Source organism: Apium graveolens, chromosome 4, assembly GCF_009905375.1.
Source record: "Apium graveolens cultivar Ventura chromosome 4, ASM990537v1, whole genome shotgun sequence".
Taxonomy (NCBI): domain Eukaryota; kingdom Viridiplantae; phylum Streptophyta; class Magnoliopsida; order Apiales; family Apiaceae; genus Apium; species Apium graveolens.
The window spans coordinates 295,092,952-295,109,304 of record NC_133650.1 but is presented as its reverse complement, the minus strand read 5'-3'; the positions used below and the strand labels follow the sequence as shown (position 1 = coordinate 295,109,304).

Genomic DNA, 16,353 nt, shown 5'->3' with positions numbered 1-16,353 from the left:
GTCTTATACTTTATTGTACTATTACACATTATTGTAAATATAGACTAATTAAAGAAAATCACAACATTAAAATGCAGACGGCCTCACAAGACAAAACTTTCAGTTTACAGATTCCAAGACAAATCTTAAGCGCAACAATCGATCCACTCCTCATCCTCAGGTGCATCAGATTTCACAACAGTGTCATAGTTATTAACATCAGAATAATAGTAGCCATTATCATCATCAGAAGTAATCAAGCTGCCAGAAGATTTAACAAGATAAGGCGTGTTACGGAAAGAACTAGAAATCCCTTTTGCTATAACATCATTGTCCAAACCATGTGCACCTTCATCGAACACGCACTCCATTTGAGGCTCATGATGCATTTTCCAGGAGAACAACAGCACAGGAAGGTCCGGGAACAACTTGTGTCACTGCAAAACTTTGAAAAAATGCATATATATGCAAATTGTCAGGTTATAGAAGTTGTCTTGGATCCTGATGTGTTTTTTTTCAATTTTACAGAAATTAAGATATCTATAACCCAAATGAATTCTTTACAAACATAGATTACAGTCGACTCTTCTAGGTTTATTGAAATACTGTGAATCCTTCAAGTGTACCTTTGTATGCCATTCTTGAGAAAAGACACATAGAGAAGGAAACCAATTTTCCAAAAAAAAAGAAGAACTTCAGATTCTTCCATCCAGAGCCAGGCTTAGAGTAATAATGCAAAGTAGAATATTTATTTGTACCAATAAAATATTTACTATAAGTCTCTACATAAAGTAACAATACCTCTCATTTTCAAGCATAAGAGCGAGAGGCACATGAATATACATATTTTGGAGGCCTCTTTTGAATCCTATATATTTAGTGTTCACAGTCACAGTTCACACCTTCTATAGTTCCGGACTTCGGCATAAAATTAATTAGAAGCCATCAGCCATATTACTGATACTTATCTGTCTTAGACTTTGTAACATCAATTCTACCATAACCCTCTCTTCCAAGAGGTCTGAGGCACTTGTTAGCCAGTACCCTTCTCAGAGATTACTTGATCAACCTGCTAAAATCGTTCCCCTATGGTCTAATCCCCCTCCCGTTCACCTAAACTTTTTTTTAGTATAGAATAATATATCGTCATATATAAGAAATTGCCAGATTATTGTCAATTCTGTTATACATAATTCCTTGTTTACATTTCTTCAACTTTGAAGAAGATAGCGATTTAATATATCATGTCAATATAAAATTTCATTCTGGTATCTAGTTAATCCAGTTAAGATTGGGCCAAAGGTTCAAGGTGTAGTTCAGTTGACTTGTATAGTTTCCAGATTGCCTTCTAAACGTAGCCTACATTATCTTTCTAAAGATTGTTCCATTACTGGATTGATGCACTAACAAAATCTAACCATGTAAAATCAGAGGTTTACGCGATAATAGCGTTTCAAATATAGCAAGCAAAAAAATGATGGCACCTTATTCAGCTGATACTCTAGTCGCTACTTTACATCAGAAAATATAAATTACAAACAATACGAAAAAATCCGAACTAGAATAACAACAGAATTCAAGTACAATTCTACAGTAAAATATTTAAATATGAAACTTAATTATAATATACTATCAATAAAAAATATAGCAAAAGACATCCAAACAAACCAAAATATATAGAATCAAACGTAAATTGATTCTAATATAGAGGGAGTTGCTCAAATGAGAACCCCCCACTAATTTGAGAACTGAGATCTAATCTCAGCCACTCATATTCTATTCCTAAATTAAATCACAACCATCAAATCTATATTTTAAATTTTATTATTTATATTTCAACCCACCCAGCACAGCTCCACCCTCGATGCTTCCAGTCGCTTCCATCACCGATCGCCGGCCATTACCGTCGTCGGAATACCACCAGCTCTCTCTCTCTCTCTCTCGCCCCCCTCCCCCTTCCTCGTCCCACGCTGCCACCTTATCCCCACTGATGCCTTTGCTCTGCCACCGCCCATCTCCACCAAATCTCCCTCTCTCTCTCTCCCTCTCCCTCTCCCTCTCTCTCTCTCATAAATAAATACATACATAAATACACTTAAAATTCAGATATGATGCCGCTGTTGTACCAAGCCCTCCGTCACCTCCACCACAGCCCCGCTGCCTCCCTGCCGCCCTCTCATTCACCCCCTCTCTCTCTCTCATAAACCACTGCTCTGATTTGTGCGATTTTCAAATTTGTTGTTTACTATCTTTGCTGATTTTCATGAAAGTATGGTGATTCTTTTTACTTTTTACTGATTTATGTCCATTTTTTTGATGATTTTGTTATAATGTCGGTTGTCGAGTTGATGAATGAAGTTGGTGGCTGGATCTGGTGGGGAGAAATGGTTGCTGGGTGTGGTGATTATCTTTTGACGATGGTGATTTTTCATTTTCTGGTGGTGATTTTTTATTTTCCGGTGGTGATTTTATATTTGACAATGGTGATTTTCTGGTGGTCGTCGGTGGTGCTGGTTGCCGGAAATAGTGGTTATCGGTGGTGGTGGGTGGTAAGTAGAAAGAAGATGATAGAAGTGGTGATGGTTGGAGATGATGATGAGATTTAAAATGAGTGGTCTAGATTAAAAATAGATTTAAATTTTTATGGTTGAGATTAGATCTCATATCTCACAAAAAAAGGGTTCTCACTGGAGTAAGACCCCTAATATAGAATAAGATGAGAACTAGCCTTACTACATACTCTTATTACTTAATCAGATATGTGAAACAAATATATATCGTTTATATATGATTCTACTATAGAACCACTTAAACATAAAAATTAAAAGTCACTTAAATTTCACAGAAACTTAAATTTTATAAAATTTTATGCTAGAATCATTTTTTTTTGCTAGCAAACTTACAATAACAAAGCAGAATCAAATGATTATGCACAAAATCAGAGTTGAGATTTATAAAGATATTGTTTTGATTTTACTATAGAAGCAAAAAGTTTATATGTAAAAGATTTATAACAACAATATTGAATTCAACACAATAAGAAATTGAAACAATGAACGGCTTATAACAAATCAACCATTAAGGTTAAAAACGAAAATGAAAGTAAATCTCAAAATAATTAAGGTCGATACACAAATCATCAATGTAATTCAATGAAACGACCTTTAATTTATCAAGACGAGGCTTAAATATGAGAGATGAAAAGAATAACCTGATGAAGACTGAACTTCAACTTCAACTGTAGAATCAAAAATTTAAGCTTGATTCGAAGATGTCGGACGGTAACAGTTTATTTGCCTGTATATAATAACAGAACTATAGATACAACCGTTGTTATGGTTTTTGTCCTGAATTTTGAATGTTTAATTGTTCATCTGGACCGTTAATATATTTTCGATTTAAGGGTTGAGATTAAAGGAGAGGCTTCTCTCTAGACCTCTATATAAGATTGCCCTCTTTGAAATGTTGGCCTGTATATTAATATTTGAGTGAGGATTATTATTATATTAATAATAATAATAATAATAATAATAATAATAATTAGACTTTTTGGTATAGAATAGCAAAAGGTGAAACGTGTGAAAATCCGAAGAGGGAGATAGACTGGGGAAAAAGATAGAAACCCTAGAAAATCATCTATCTGGCCTCTCCCACATATACATACATATATTCATTGATTTTCATGGTGATTTTCATGGTGAATTGACGTGTTGGTTGTTGATGCTTCTCGTATCTCTAACGGATCGCTCTGAGCTGTTTTATCCTGGAAGTTATATTGCGGCATCTCATCATAGGTTTCTTCAAGAACAGTCAAGTCTTCTCGAGTGCTTGGCGACTCAGCTGATTCTCTAATTCTGATAAAACTTCATAAAGCTAAGTGATTTTCTCTAATTTCTTGTCAATTCGGTCTCTAATTGTATATTATTTGTGCCTTCATATTTGTTTCGTTACTCGGTTTAAATTTGCCTCTTTTTATTAATTTGTTATATATAATTGTCTCATTGTTGCACGTATAGTAATATTCCCAACAAACTTTATGGTCTTAGCTGTAGGATTTTACTGGATCATATGTCTTTGACAGATATTCATAGTAATCATGCTTATAAATAGTTTCTATTCAACTCGAGCAGTGCTTTTTCGAATTCTGGTGCCATTGCTAGGACTGTTAGATGCACAAACGAGTACTTGTAGCGGCGAGTCAATCCGACGATTTAGACAAAGGAGTATATGAGAAAGGTATTTTACAAGTTCAATAGATATTTTTTTGAAAAATTGTTTATGGTGATCCAACTATAGATCAGTCAGCTGACAGACTATGTATTAGCATCGCCAAACTTTAGCATTGGAATTATTGTGAGGCCTGGGGAGACATGATTTTAATTTATGCATAGATGCCCTTCAAAAAACTTGACTGGCATAAATTTGGTTTGGTATTATCAAATCACTGCCTTTATTAGTTTAATCCACTGCACCAACAGTACATAAAACTATAATTCTTTTAAGGTTATTTCACACAGGAAGCAGATGATACGCGAAGCAAGTTACTTGACTGGCCTCAAACGCAGGGGCATAGCGTGAAAATAGATGTTTGTGTGACCAAAATTATACAAGAACTTGTTGGACACATACTTCGCATTTTGGAGCAAGTTTTTCAATGCTTGCCAAATGTTATGATGCACTGGTATGTTTAGGTTCGGTTTAGCTGAGTGGAGTAGAATTAGAAAAATTATTTCATGGAGACCGGAAACATGATCTTCAGATGAAACTTTAAACATCATAAACTGTGACAAATTAGCAATAATCAAGACTAGTGTTTTGTGCATTTTCTGAGGAATTGGTGTCTGTGTCTTACTGTCTTGTATCAGTTCAGTTTTGATATCAAGATTACTTTTAAAGTTTTAAAACACTTTTGATCTTATAATTTTACTTTTAAAATTTAATATCTACTATTTAATTTAATAAAATAGATAAATATTATATTAAATAGTCATGTACCACAATTCAAATCCGAATGCTAAATTTTTCTGGGAACGTGTACATGATGTATCGAGTTTTAATTGTATACTCTTGGTAGCAAGCTTCCCGTCAATAGAGTGCAAAGAAATATAAACTCTTGATAGCAAGCTTTCCCCTCAATAGAGTGCAAAGAAATACAATTCGTACCACGTATATTTTCAGGAAGCAAGATTCGTGAAAACTTGTACAACTTGGTAACGGGTAGAAAAGGATGTTATTACTTTTCAATTTCCCTGCACCTGATATTACAACTGAATCATGTTTTTCGTTCCTTAGAATTATTAAAATCAAAGCCAGACAAAAGAAATATGTGATTTTTCTAGATTTTATTAGCTTAAATATGTCGACGTTTCAATGTGTAAAGACTTTGGAATTCAAAGTCACGAAGATGTTACAGCTGATGCAGAGGTGTGGTACTAATATTCCACATATGGAACCTTTGTTTGGACGCATTGGCGGAGCAGAGGGGGCATGAAGCAGTAAAATAAAATTTTACTGCCTACTACGTAATAGATATTAGTGAATTTCCTCAAAAGCACGTCAGATTCTACGACTAATCACTATTTCATATCGGCTAATTCAATGAATACACCAAGGCTAATGGAAGGCCACAGTTCTACAACTGCTTTGCTTTCAATGTTATTCTTTTTAAACTTTTTCTGTCTTTCTTTAAACTCTGTAGCAGTAGACACTATAAGAGCCAACCAAATCATTCGAGATGGAACTACCATCGTTTCATCTGGTGGTCATTTCGAGCTTGGTTTCGTTAGTCCGGGAAGGTCTACAAATCGATATGTGGGTATATGGTACAAGAATATACCCAAAAAGACAATTGTATGGATTGCCAATAGAGAAGCACCTCTTAATACTACATCTGGTCTCCTAAAACTTAACAGCGACGGGAACCTTGTTATTTTCGATGTTTCTAAAACAATAGTATGGTCAACCAACTCCTCGGCATCTGTCAATAATCCAGTTGCACAGCTGTTACATTCTGGGAATCTTGTCATTAGAGATGGAACTGACAATTCTCCGGAAAATTATATCTGGCAAAGTTTTGATACAATAGGAAATACGTTTTTACCGGGTGCTAAGCTTGGGTGGAATTTGGAAACTGGGCTTGAAAGATACCTCAGTTCTTGGAAAAGTGAGGATGATCCATCTCCAGGTGAATATACATATCATATTGATCGCAATGGATTTCCGCAGCTACTGCTAAGGAAAGGCTCCTATATAGATTTTCGACCTGGGCCTTGGAATGGTGTTCGCTTTTCTGGCACGCCTAACTTGACACCCAACCATATATATACGTTTGATTTTGTTTCTAATGATAAGGAGCTGTATTATCATTACACGGCTGTTAATAGTTCAGTTGTTACAAGGGTAATACTGCATCCACTTGGATACATTCAAAGATGGGTATGGATCGAAAAATATCAAATTTGGCAACTTTATATAACTGCTCAGATGGATGATTGTGATCGTTACGCGTTGTGTGGAGCTTATGGCAGTTGTAACATTAACAGGTCTCCTGCATGCGAGTGCTTAGATGGATTTCGGCAAAAATCTCAAAAAGAATGGGATGTTGCAGACTGGTCAAGTGGATGTGTAAGAAAAGTACAATTGAATTGCAGCGATGGAGATGGATTTGTATTGCATCCGGGATTGAAAATACCAGATACTCAGGGTTCCTGGTTTGATAAGAATATGAGTCTTGATGAGTGTAAGAGGGTGTGCTTGAAAAATTGCTCGTGTACAGCTTATGCAAATACAGATATTAGAGGCAGTGGAAGTGGAAGTGGATGCCTGTTATGGTTTAATGAGCTTATTGATATTAAAGAACTCAACAAAAATGGTCAAGATCTCTATGTAAGAAAAGCTTCTTCTGAATTTGCTGCTTCTGTTTTAGGTGAATTTTGATGATCTTTATTTACTACCCGGTTTAGTACATATATCATGTGAATATCTAGTTTTATTGTTTATCTTTTTTTCGTACTATTTAATTGACATTGCTTATTGGTAAAATTTAAAGCTAGGAAAGGAAGACCCAAACTAAGGTTCATTATCATCCCTACTGTTTTGACGGCAACAATGATGCTAGGCATATACCTCTGCGTAATGAGAAAGAAGAAAATCAAGCACATGGGAGGTAAACGAGCAATTTAGCATATCCTAGATTTATTTTCACCAAAATTTTGCTTAGCTTGATTCTATGCTGTTGAATACAGAAATTGCAGGGGTTACAAGGCAGTATTATAAACATGACGGGGGCAATGGAAAAGGTGATGAGGATTCAGAGTTGCCATTGTTTGACTTTACAACCTTAGCCAATGCCACCAATGGCTTCTCTGCAGATTCTAAGCTTGGAGAAGGTGGATTTGGGCCTGTCTATAAGGTAATCACCATCATGGTACACTTGTAGGACAAGGATCTAGGCCACTCGGCCCACTCACAAGTACAAAAACCACCAGTGACCAGACTGATAAAATGACTATTGTTATGCTTGCAATAAAGTAGAATATTGGTGCTGCTCCTTAATAAGAGTGATTTACTGCAGAATGTATGCCATTTGTTCCATGGCAGAACATAACCCTGTCACATTGATCCATATCAGGGTATGCTAGATGAGACGAAAGAAATTGCTGTAAAGAGGCTATCAAAGAACTCCACTCAAGGGTTGCAAGAGTTTAAAAATGAAGTTTCATGCATTGCTCGACATCAACACCGGAACCTTGTGAAGCTTCTTGGCTGTTCGGTGCAGGAAGGAGAAAGAATGTTGGTGTACGAATACATGCCCAATAAAAGCTTAGACTCATTTATATTTGGTAAATTTATGCTCTTCAGTCAAAATATCTTTATTTTCCGGATTTGATACTCATCGAGAATGATTCTCACCTTTGTTTCAATAAAGTAAATGAATTAAACGAAAATTGGAACAGATAAGGAACAAAGCAAGGGACTTGACTGGCCTATGCGCTATAACATCATAAATGGCATCGCAAGAGGACTTCTCTATCTTCATCAGGACTCTAGACTGCGGATCATTCATAGGGATCTTAAAGCCAGCAATGTTCTACTCGATTACGAGATGAACCCAAAGATTTCAGACTTTGGTACTGCAAGGATCTGTGGAGAAACTGAAACAGGAGCCGATACAACTAGAGTAGTTGGAACGTAGTAAGAATCTCTACAAATCTTTTGAAAGAAGTCATAGGATGAGTGATTTGTGATTCATAATTCTGTATTTTCTTTTAGTGGTTACATGTCCCCTGAGTATGCAATCGCTGGCAAATTCTCGGTGAAATCTGATGTCTACAGCTTTGGGGTATTGCTGTTAGAGGTAGTCAGTGGGAAGAGAAACAAAAATTTTACTCATCCGGATCACAATCTTAACCTTCTTGGGCATGTAAGTAACCTAGGCCATTATCATATGAAGTTTCATAATTAAATCTTTATGTTATGGTTAAACCTGTGTCGCCAAATTTAGGCGTGGAGAATGTATGCAAATGGCGAAGTGCTGGACATAGTTGATGAGGTTATTGCAAAATCGAGCCATGAACATCAATCTAAAGTGTTTCGCGCTATCCAAATAGGATTGCTATGCGTGCAACAATATCCAGCAGATAGGCCAACCATGGCAACCGTGGTACTAATGCTAACTAGTGAAATTCCCCTGCCCCAGCCTAAAGAACCTGGATTCTTCAATGAGAGGAAACTGTTTGAAGGAGACTCTTTGTCGTCTTCATCCAACTATTGTAGTGTCACAACTATGGCTCCCAGATAAACGTATCATATAAATTTTAAATACATTTAAGACCTGTACATTATGATCGCAGATTTCACATTCACTTGTAACTAAAATTGATGAAAATGTACATTTGGAAAGCGCAAATGGCTATTTATAGATTGTAATAATAACTAGGTAAATTGCAAACCGCATCCTCTTGGTTGTTTCCATTTTCACTTCACCGTAACTAATTTTGAAAATTGCACTTCACACCCAAAACATGTTTTGGCGTTGCAAATCACAGCATGTTGGACATGGCCGTTAAATTTGACTGTTATCTTGCTAACAGCGAGGGCATATTAGTAAATTAACTTAGTAAATTGATGAAATTATTAAAACATAAAACTTATTTTAGTAAATTGGTGCCCTTTAATCTTATTTCCTAAAACTATCATCGTTTCATCAACCCAACCCTAAATTCCCAAACCCAAAGATAATTCTTGAGAGGTCGATTCAGTGCAGAAATTAAGAGCAATGAGAGGCCGATTGAGAGTTGTGTTCGATGCTGATGATATTTTAACACCTGAGAAAAAGAAGGGTGAAGGAGGATAAGTGAAGGCGGGGTCGTGATTGATTACGGTCTACCTGATGGCCAAGAGATCCCCACATATGACTGTAATTCTCTTTCTCTTCTTGTATATTATTGCCTTGCATATGTAAACAGTTAGGAAATGATATATGTGTTCTTGGTTGCATGTAATTTGATATAGTGACTCTTTGTTTTTATAGATGTGGCCCCATTATTTTTGTCTTTTTATTGATATAGTGACTCTTTGTTGGGTAGTGTTTGAGTATTTGTTTCGATTGTTTCATATTTTGTTGCAGCGATTTCACCTTACTTTTCGATGAAATTTCGATTTGATGGTAAATTCAATATGGATTTTACTGAATATATTGGGGGAAGATAGCATATTATGACATGTGTTCTGTTCAAAAATTAACTTTAACTGAAATGGAGGCTATGTATGGAGAAGTAGGATGTAGTACTATCACAAGGGATATGTGGTTTTTGTCTAATGAGGTAGAGATGTATGCTGACAATTTATATCCTCTTGAAACTGGGATTGATTTGGAATTGATAATTGACCAGGTCGAGGCTAATTATAAGCTGGTTACAATTTTTGCAACCCTAAATAGTCCTGAAGATGATGAACCTTGGGATTTCTCATTTACTCAAATGGTCATAAATGATAGAATTGCTAGGATAGAAGACATAAGAGTAGAAGTTGAAGAAGACCCGATGGAAGATGATGTTGATGAGGGTACAACAGAGGCTGAAGATGAAGAAAGAATGAGTTTTCATGGTGACAGTTCTAATATGAACTCCAATGAGAGTGATTGTCCAAAACATAAAAAGAGAAGGAAGGTGCCACCACCCAATCCACCTTATAGAGCTACGAGGAGAGGGAGATATTCAATTTTAAGGGGTTTGTTCAAGAACACAGAAGAAACACCTGTCATACTAGATGATGTTGATAATGAGGGAAGTAAAATAAAGGGTAAAGTAAAGGGAAAAGATGAAGCTGGTGAAAATAGAGCAAAAGGAGGTGAAAACAACGCAAGGGGTGCTAAAAGAGGGCAAAGATCATGTCCAGTCAAAGGGTAAATCAGTTAAGGCAACAAAGAACTCTAAATCTGGAAACCTTTTTCAAGGTGAGACATCAAATGGTGATAAACCTGATCAGAGGAAACATGATGATAAGGGTGAGGTTGAGGTGCAACCAATAACTGATGAGGAGTTTTTGGAGTCAGTTATCAATGAGAAACCTGATGAGAGGAAGAGTGGAGATAAGGGTACTGTAACTGAAGCTGAAGATAATCCATCTTCAGAGAGTGAATATTATAGAAATGAGGAGAGGCTGACTATTTCTTCTTGTGATGAGCAAGAGATAAAATATCTGAATTTAATGAACTCACTAACATGGAAGATCCTCAGTTTGAATTAGGTATGTTATTGGGCAGTGGACAAGTTTTTAGGGAGGCTGTTAGAAAGAATGTAATTGCTCACCAAAGAGGCATTACACTGGAAAAAAACCTAGCTGACAAGATCAAATAGATATGTGTAGAAGGCTGTCAGGGGAAATGTTATGGTATTAGACAACAAAGATCAAGTAACATCCAAATTAAGACCCTGTACAAGAACCACACATGTAATCCTATATGGATTCAGAAACAGGTTAATTCCAGTTGGATAGCTAGGGCATATGAGAATGAGGTAAGGATGAATCCAGATTGGCCAACATCATATTTTCATGCAAAGGTAGTTAATGATCTTAAATGTAACAATTCTGAGACCATGGCATATAGAGCTTTGAGAAAGGCTAAAGAAACTATAATTGGGAAGCATGAAGATGAGTTTAAGAAGCTATATCAGTATGCAAATGAGGTCAAGAAGGTGAGGCCAACATCCACTATAAAGTTGATGATAGAGCCAGCTGAAGATGGTGTTGAGAGTAGGAGGTTCAAAAGATTTTATGTATGCTTGGAACCTCTAAAGGAAGGCTTTCTTGAAGGTTGTAGACCATTAATTAGTTTAGATGGATGCCATCTAAAAGGTCCCTTTGGAGGCATGTTGTTTTGTGTTATTGCTACAGATCCAAATGAAAGTATGTATCACATAACTTGGGCACAGGTTGAAGCTGAAAATACATCCAGCTGGTACTGGTTTCTAGGATTGTTGAAGAATGACTTGCTGATGGAAAACACTGGCAATTACACTTTCATCTCTGAGAGACAGAAGTTAAACCTTCATTGCATGTCTGTGTCATATTTTGTGTCCCAGTTAATGTCCTAATATGTCTTATGTTTACCTGTAGGGCCTTATTAATGCATTAGAACATCATTTTCCATAATTTGAACATCAATTCTGCGTAATACACTATACAATAACATGAAGTATTTGAGCAAGAGCCTTCGAATGTCTAAGACTATGTGGCAAGCTGCAAGGTCCACCACTGACTATTTTTTTAACGTGAATATGGAAGCAATTAAAAAGGTAAAAAATCTTAATTTTGAACTTGAATATGGAAGCAACTAATAATATACTGAGTACATTCATTTCCATTCTTAGTTTGTGACGGATGAGTAATCAATTTTATGATTGGTTGACAGCAAAACCTAGGTCCCAATGGTCTATCAGGTTTTAGGGATATATGCAAATCTGATGTATTTGTGAATAACTACTGTGAGAGTTTCAACAATGTCATCAACAAATTTAGAGACAATGGCATTGTAAACAATGTTTAAGAATATACATAATACTTGCATGCAGAGGATACAAAAGAGAAAAACAAAGATGGAGAAGAAATTTACGAGATCCTGCCCTAAAACCATGAAAAAATGCAACAGTAAGGGCGTGTTTACTTCAACTATTTTCCAGAAAATTTTTCTAAGAAAATTGAAAAAACTAAAAACATGTTCAAATACAAAATTTTCAAAACAAAAAATTGGAAAAATAGAAAACACGGTTTTCCAAATGATAACTATAAATATGAAAAGTAAAAACAACATTTTGATGTTTTCTAAACCTAGAAAAATGAAAAACGCGTTAAACACCTAACCCGCTTGGATCTCTCATATACAAAAACATTTTATATTTTTATTATTTTTAACTTTATATGACCCATTAACAATTTTGTAAATTTACTTAGAAAGTTAAAAAAAAAGTAGTAAGTAAACAACAAATATATTACTAACTTAACTTATGGAACTTATAAATTTTCAACACTATAATACATATTTTTAAATTAGAAAGTATAATACATATTTGTAATAAAAAATTTCAAAATAGTTTAATTTAACAATTAATTTGTCAGTTTGATTAATATTAATATTTACATTATAAGAGAGAGCTTGATAATATAATAACTAATAACTTATATGTTAGAAAAATAAAGAACGACTCTTTACTAGAACTTAGTTATGAGTTATTTCATAAAATATTATTCAAAAAAATTGTATATAATTATTAATTGGATTATTTATTAAAAGCTACAAAACCGTATATATATTTAGTCATATAATTAGAAAGTTTCATTATTCAACCTATTTCAGAAAATTATTTTATACTTTATTTGTCATATTTTATTTATATTTTATCTAAAAAAGTTATTTTAAACATTTTAAAAAATATGTATATACAATTAAATTGTGAAATGTTTAAATTGTTTTATTGGTTGCTCTTCTCTATATTAACTCAAATTATATCGTCATTTATTTAATATTTTTAAGAAAACAGAAAACTGATCATATATTATTTTAGCATTTGGAACACATTCTCTCAGTTTTCAACTGTTTTCTTAGAAATGAAAATTTTAGAAAAACAGAAAATAGAAAAATTGAAATTTTTTTTGCAAGTAAACAGCCCCTAAGCCTTTTGCAACCATTCCACTTTTCCAACTATCAAATTGTAAGCACTATCTTTATGATATTCCACTTTTCATGCACAGGTCTATCAAACTTGTTGGGAGAGCAACCCCTGTTTGGAATGGTGGAGACAAGTACCATGTCACCATATCAGCTGAAGGGCATGAGGTTGTAGTTGACTTAAATAGGAGAATATGTGCTTGTAGGAAATGGCAGCTGACTAGAATTCCATGCTTCCATGTTGTGGCATGTATTTTTTCAAGAAATTAGATCCTTTGGATTTTATTCATGAATGTTATAGGAAGGAGACATATATGCAAGTATATAGTCATATTTTAGAGCCAATTAGTGGAGAGGCCAATTGGGAACATACTGAATAGGAGGAACTGTTGGTGAGACTGCATAGCTGTATGAACAGTTACGTGATAACTCAACATGAGAACAACATTAGAATATGACAGGTTAATAATACTACGACTACACAAGAAATCAGAAGAAATGAAGACAAGGCAAATACAAAGAATCAAAAGATTAGAAGAAGCCTTGAAGTCTGTCTACAGGTCACTGAAAGAAGTTCATTAATATTTTCATGCCTCAGTGAAGAATATAGGTTAAAGACTTTCAGAGTTTCAGAAATGATGAAGATTCATTGTATAAGTGCTACCAGAAGATTTTATTGTATTGGCATTGATTGAAGATAGACAGTGTTTGAAGTATAGGAATCTGAAAAATTGAAGACATGGTATAGACAGAGGTTAAAGAAGACAACTGCAGTCTTGAAGTTATACTCACTGAAAGGAATTCATTTATATGTTCAAGCGTTAGTGAAGAACAGTGAATGAAGTATTCAAGATTGTAGTAGCAATGAAGACGTTGTCTAAAGTACCAGAAAGGATTCCAGTGAAAATACATGTGTATATTGACAATCAGTGTTCGAAGCGATAAAGTTGTTTTAAGCTTAACAATGTAATCAAGGATATAATACGAAGACCTGAATCGAAGCTAGTCGTCTATGAACCAAACCAGTTGCACTAGGCGTCAGTGATTTGTGAAAGGAATCTGAGTATTATCATTAGAAAGATTGTTAAGTGAGAATTGGTATCTGAAGATGAAGGTTATATGGTTTATACGAAGACTCGGAGAGAAGACTTGAAGACGGGAAAGTTTAAGGGTTAAAGCGATCTACAGAAACTAAGTCAAAGAGATCACTACCTTGTAGTAGGAGTCACCCTGATCAGTGTATTGGATGTCAAAAGCAATATCCTGAAAATACAGTTCAATATTTCAGTACAGGAACTGATCTTGACTTGGTACGAGTCTTAGGGAAGAAACAGGAGAAGAAAGAAAATTCTAAGTGCATGTATGCACCCCTTGGTCGCAAGTAACTTGCAAATCAGGAATTTTTCTATGGCAAAAACACTCTACTAGGGAGAAGGGTCGCAAGTAACTCCTCCTAGCTACCTTGATCGCAAGTAACTCTTGCAAGGAGATTTTTCTAGGGCAAAATTGTGGCGCCCTCCAAACCCGGGTCAGAAGTTTGGGGTCCACAACACAAACACAATATATCAACCTGTATAGGAAATAATATTTATAATGACCATGCTTCACAAAACCACGGATCGCAACAGGTTAAAGTATGAAAACAAGCCACAACCTTAACTTTTATTACAACGTACCAAATCCCAACTAATTTAACTTACAATTGATAATAAAATCATTCTTACAATCTAACTATCTCTTTACCGCATGAAACTTCTGCTAGCTCGATCCACTCACTGGAACCTTAGCCTGCACTTTGGACTGAGGAATTTCACTATCATCCATATTCTCTTCAACTGAAAATATATAAAAGAATCGCAAGGGTGAGCTAACTAGCTCAGCAAGTCACGATAACGATAACTGAAGTTAAACAATGATCAAATGAGAGGATTCAAAGGAATCAAGTTTCTTTTTAACTAATTATTAGAATTGGATATTCATTTTAAGTTTTAAAAACCAAGGTTAGGCTGCTGATCAGTCACGCACTAACCCCGAGCAAGCACACATCACTGCTCTAATTACTGGATTCAAGGCACACATTGGCCTAACTTGACCATTGGTATGGTCTGACCACAAATTTGGTCCACATATACAAAAACTATCCAATCCTAAAGCAGTTCAATATAATAAGCGATATAATTCAATAAAACAAGTGCATATTCAACGATAGCTAAACACTTGAATAAAAGCATAAGGAGGCTTATGGATATCTCAAGGGAATTTCAGGGTATGTATAAGAAATGGTTTTCAATTTGTACCAGCATCCGGTATTAGGTCAGAAATGATTTCTCAAAGTATAGTTCTTTGATGTTATAAAGAATGGTTGCAGTATAAAAGTTTCTGTGTTTTCAAACAATTTTGTTTCAGTGTTTGGTGTTGGTAGTTATACCTTTGAGGAGTAGTATCATATTGGTGTGAATTGATATATGGGGATCAACAAAGGATGGTTTATAAAGAATAAGGCTTACGACTCAAGATCAAGAAAGATTCAGGGTTTAAGGTAAGCAGTTTAAAACACTTGCATTACAAAACAGGAATTATGTTTAATAATAACAACATGTTATGAAATAGTTTGAAAACATTGGTAATATATCTTTGTAACACCCCCAGATCCGGGGTCGGGGATCCGGGTCGTCACGGTCTTTCTTTCCACAATATCACTTCACTTAATTAATAACAACTAACCTTATGCTGTGACCCCACACTAACACACACCACAACCCGTTATAGTCTCAGAGATGAAATTTAAATAAGTACAAGTCTTTGAATCCACAATTTAAAAGTTATTACAACCCAAAATGATTTCTTGATAAATTTACAGTTAATTGCCATTATCTGCCACAAGTTATAATTATACATAATTGATTCTCAAAAGTAGATGGTCTGATCTACAATAGATCTACCTCTGCAGCTATAGCAGCTACAACATCAACGGGAAGACGCGGGACGCTTCCCACGCGCTTGCGCTGGGTCTGCTGGAGTCTGGCCATCTTTCCTAACTGTTGTTGTGTGATGAAGAAATAAAGCAAGGGTGAGCAGCAAGCCCACCAAAATAATATGTATAATGATTTACAATATATGAGCCTACTCATAATACTCATGAAAGTCTTGGTCAAAAGAAATGAACCAAGTTTGATATCTTAATGCGATGAAGTCGCAAAATATTC

The 16,353-nt window shown here is 35.1% G+C and overlaps 1 protein-coding gene across 3 annotated transcripts; it reads left to right on the top strand.

The window, feature by feature from the left end:
* The first annotated feature begins 3,644 nt into the window (after positions 1-3,644).
* On the top strand, positions 3,645-8,952 carry LOC141721247 (G-type lectin S-receptor-like serine/threonine-protein kinase At4g27290). 3 transcript variants are annotated; one of them, XM_074524072.1, is made up of 9 exons: positions 3,645-3,973; positions 4,045-4,215; positions 5,678-6,904; positions 7,028-7,144; positions 7,224-7,390; positions 7,610-7,820; positions 7,935-8,172; positions 8,251-8,401; positions 8,483-8,952. In XM_074524072.1, the coding sequence occupies exons 2-9, from the start codon at positions 4,149-4,151 to the stop codon at positions 8,777-8,779; spliced, it is 2,475 nt and encodes an 824-aa protein (XP_074380173.1). In that variant the 5' UTR covers positions 3,645-3,973; positions 4,045-4,148; the 3' UTR covers positions 8,780-8,952. The 3 variants fall into 3 exon arrangements, with proteins under 3 accessions (XP_074380173.1, XP_074380174.1, XP_074380172.1); XM_074524073.1 differs by lacking the exon at positions 3,645-3,973 and having other exon boundaries at positions 4,027-4,215; XM_074524071.1 differs by lacking the exons at positions 3,645-3,973; positions 4,045-4,215 and having other exon boundaries at positions 4,831-6,904.
* The last annotated feature ends 7,401 nt before the right edge of the window (positions 8,953-16,353 follow it).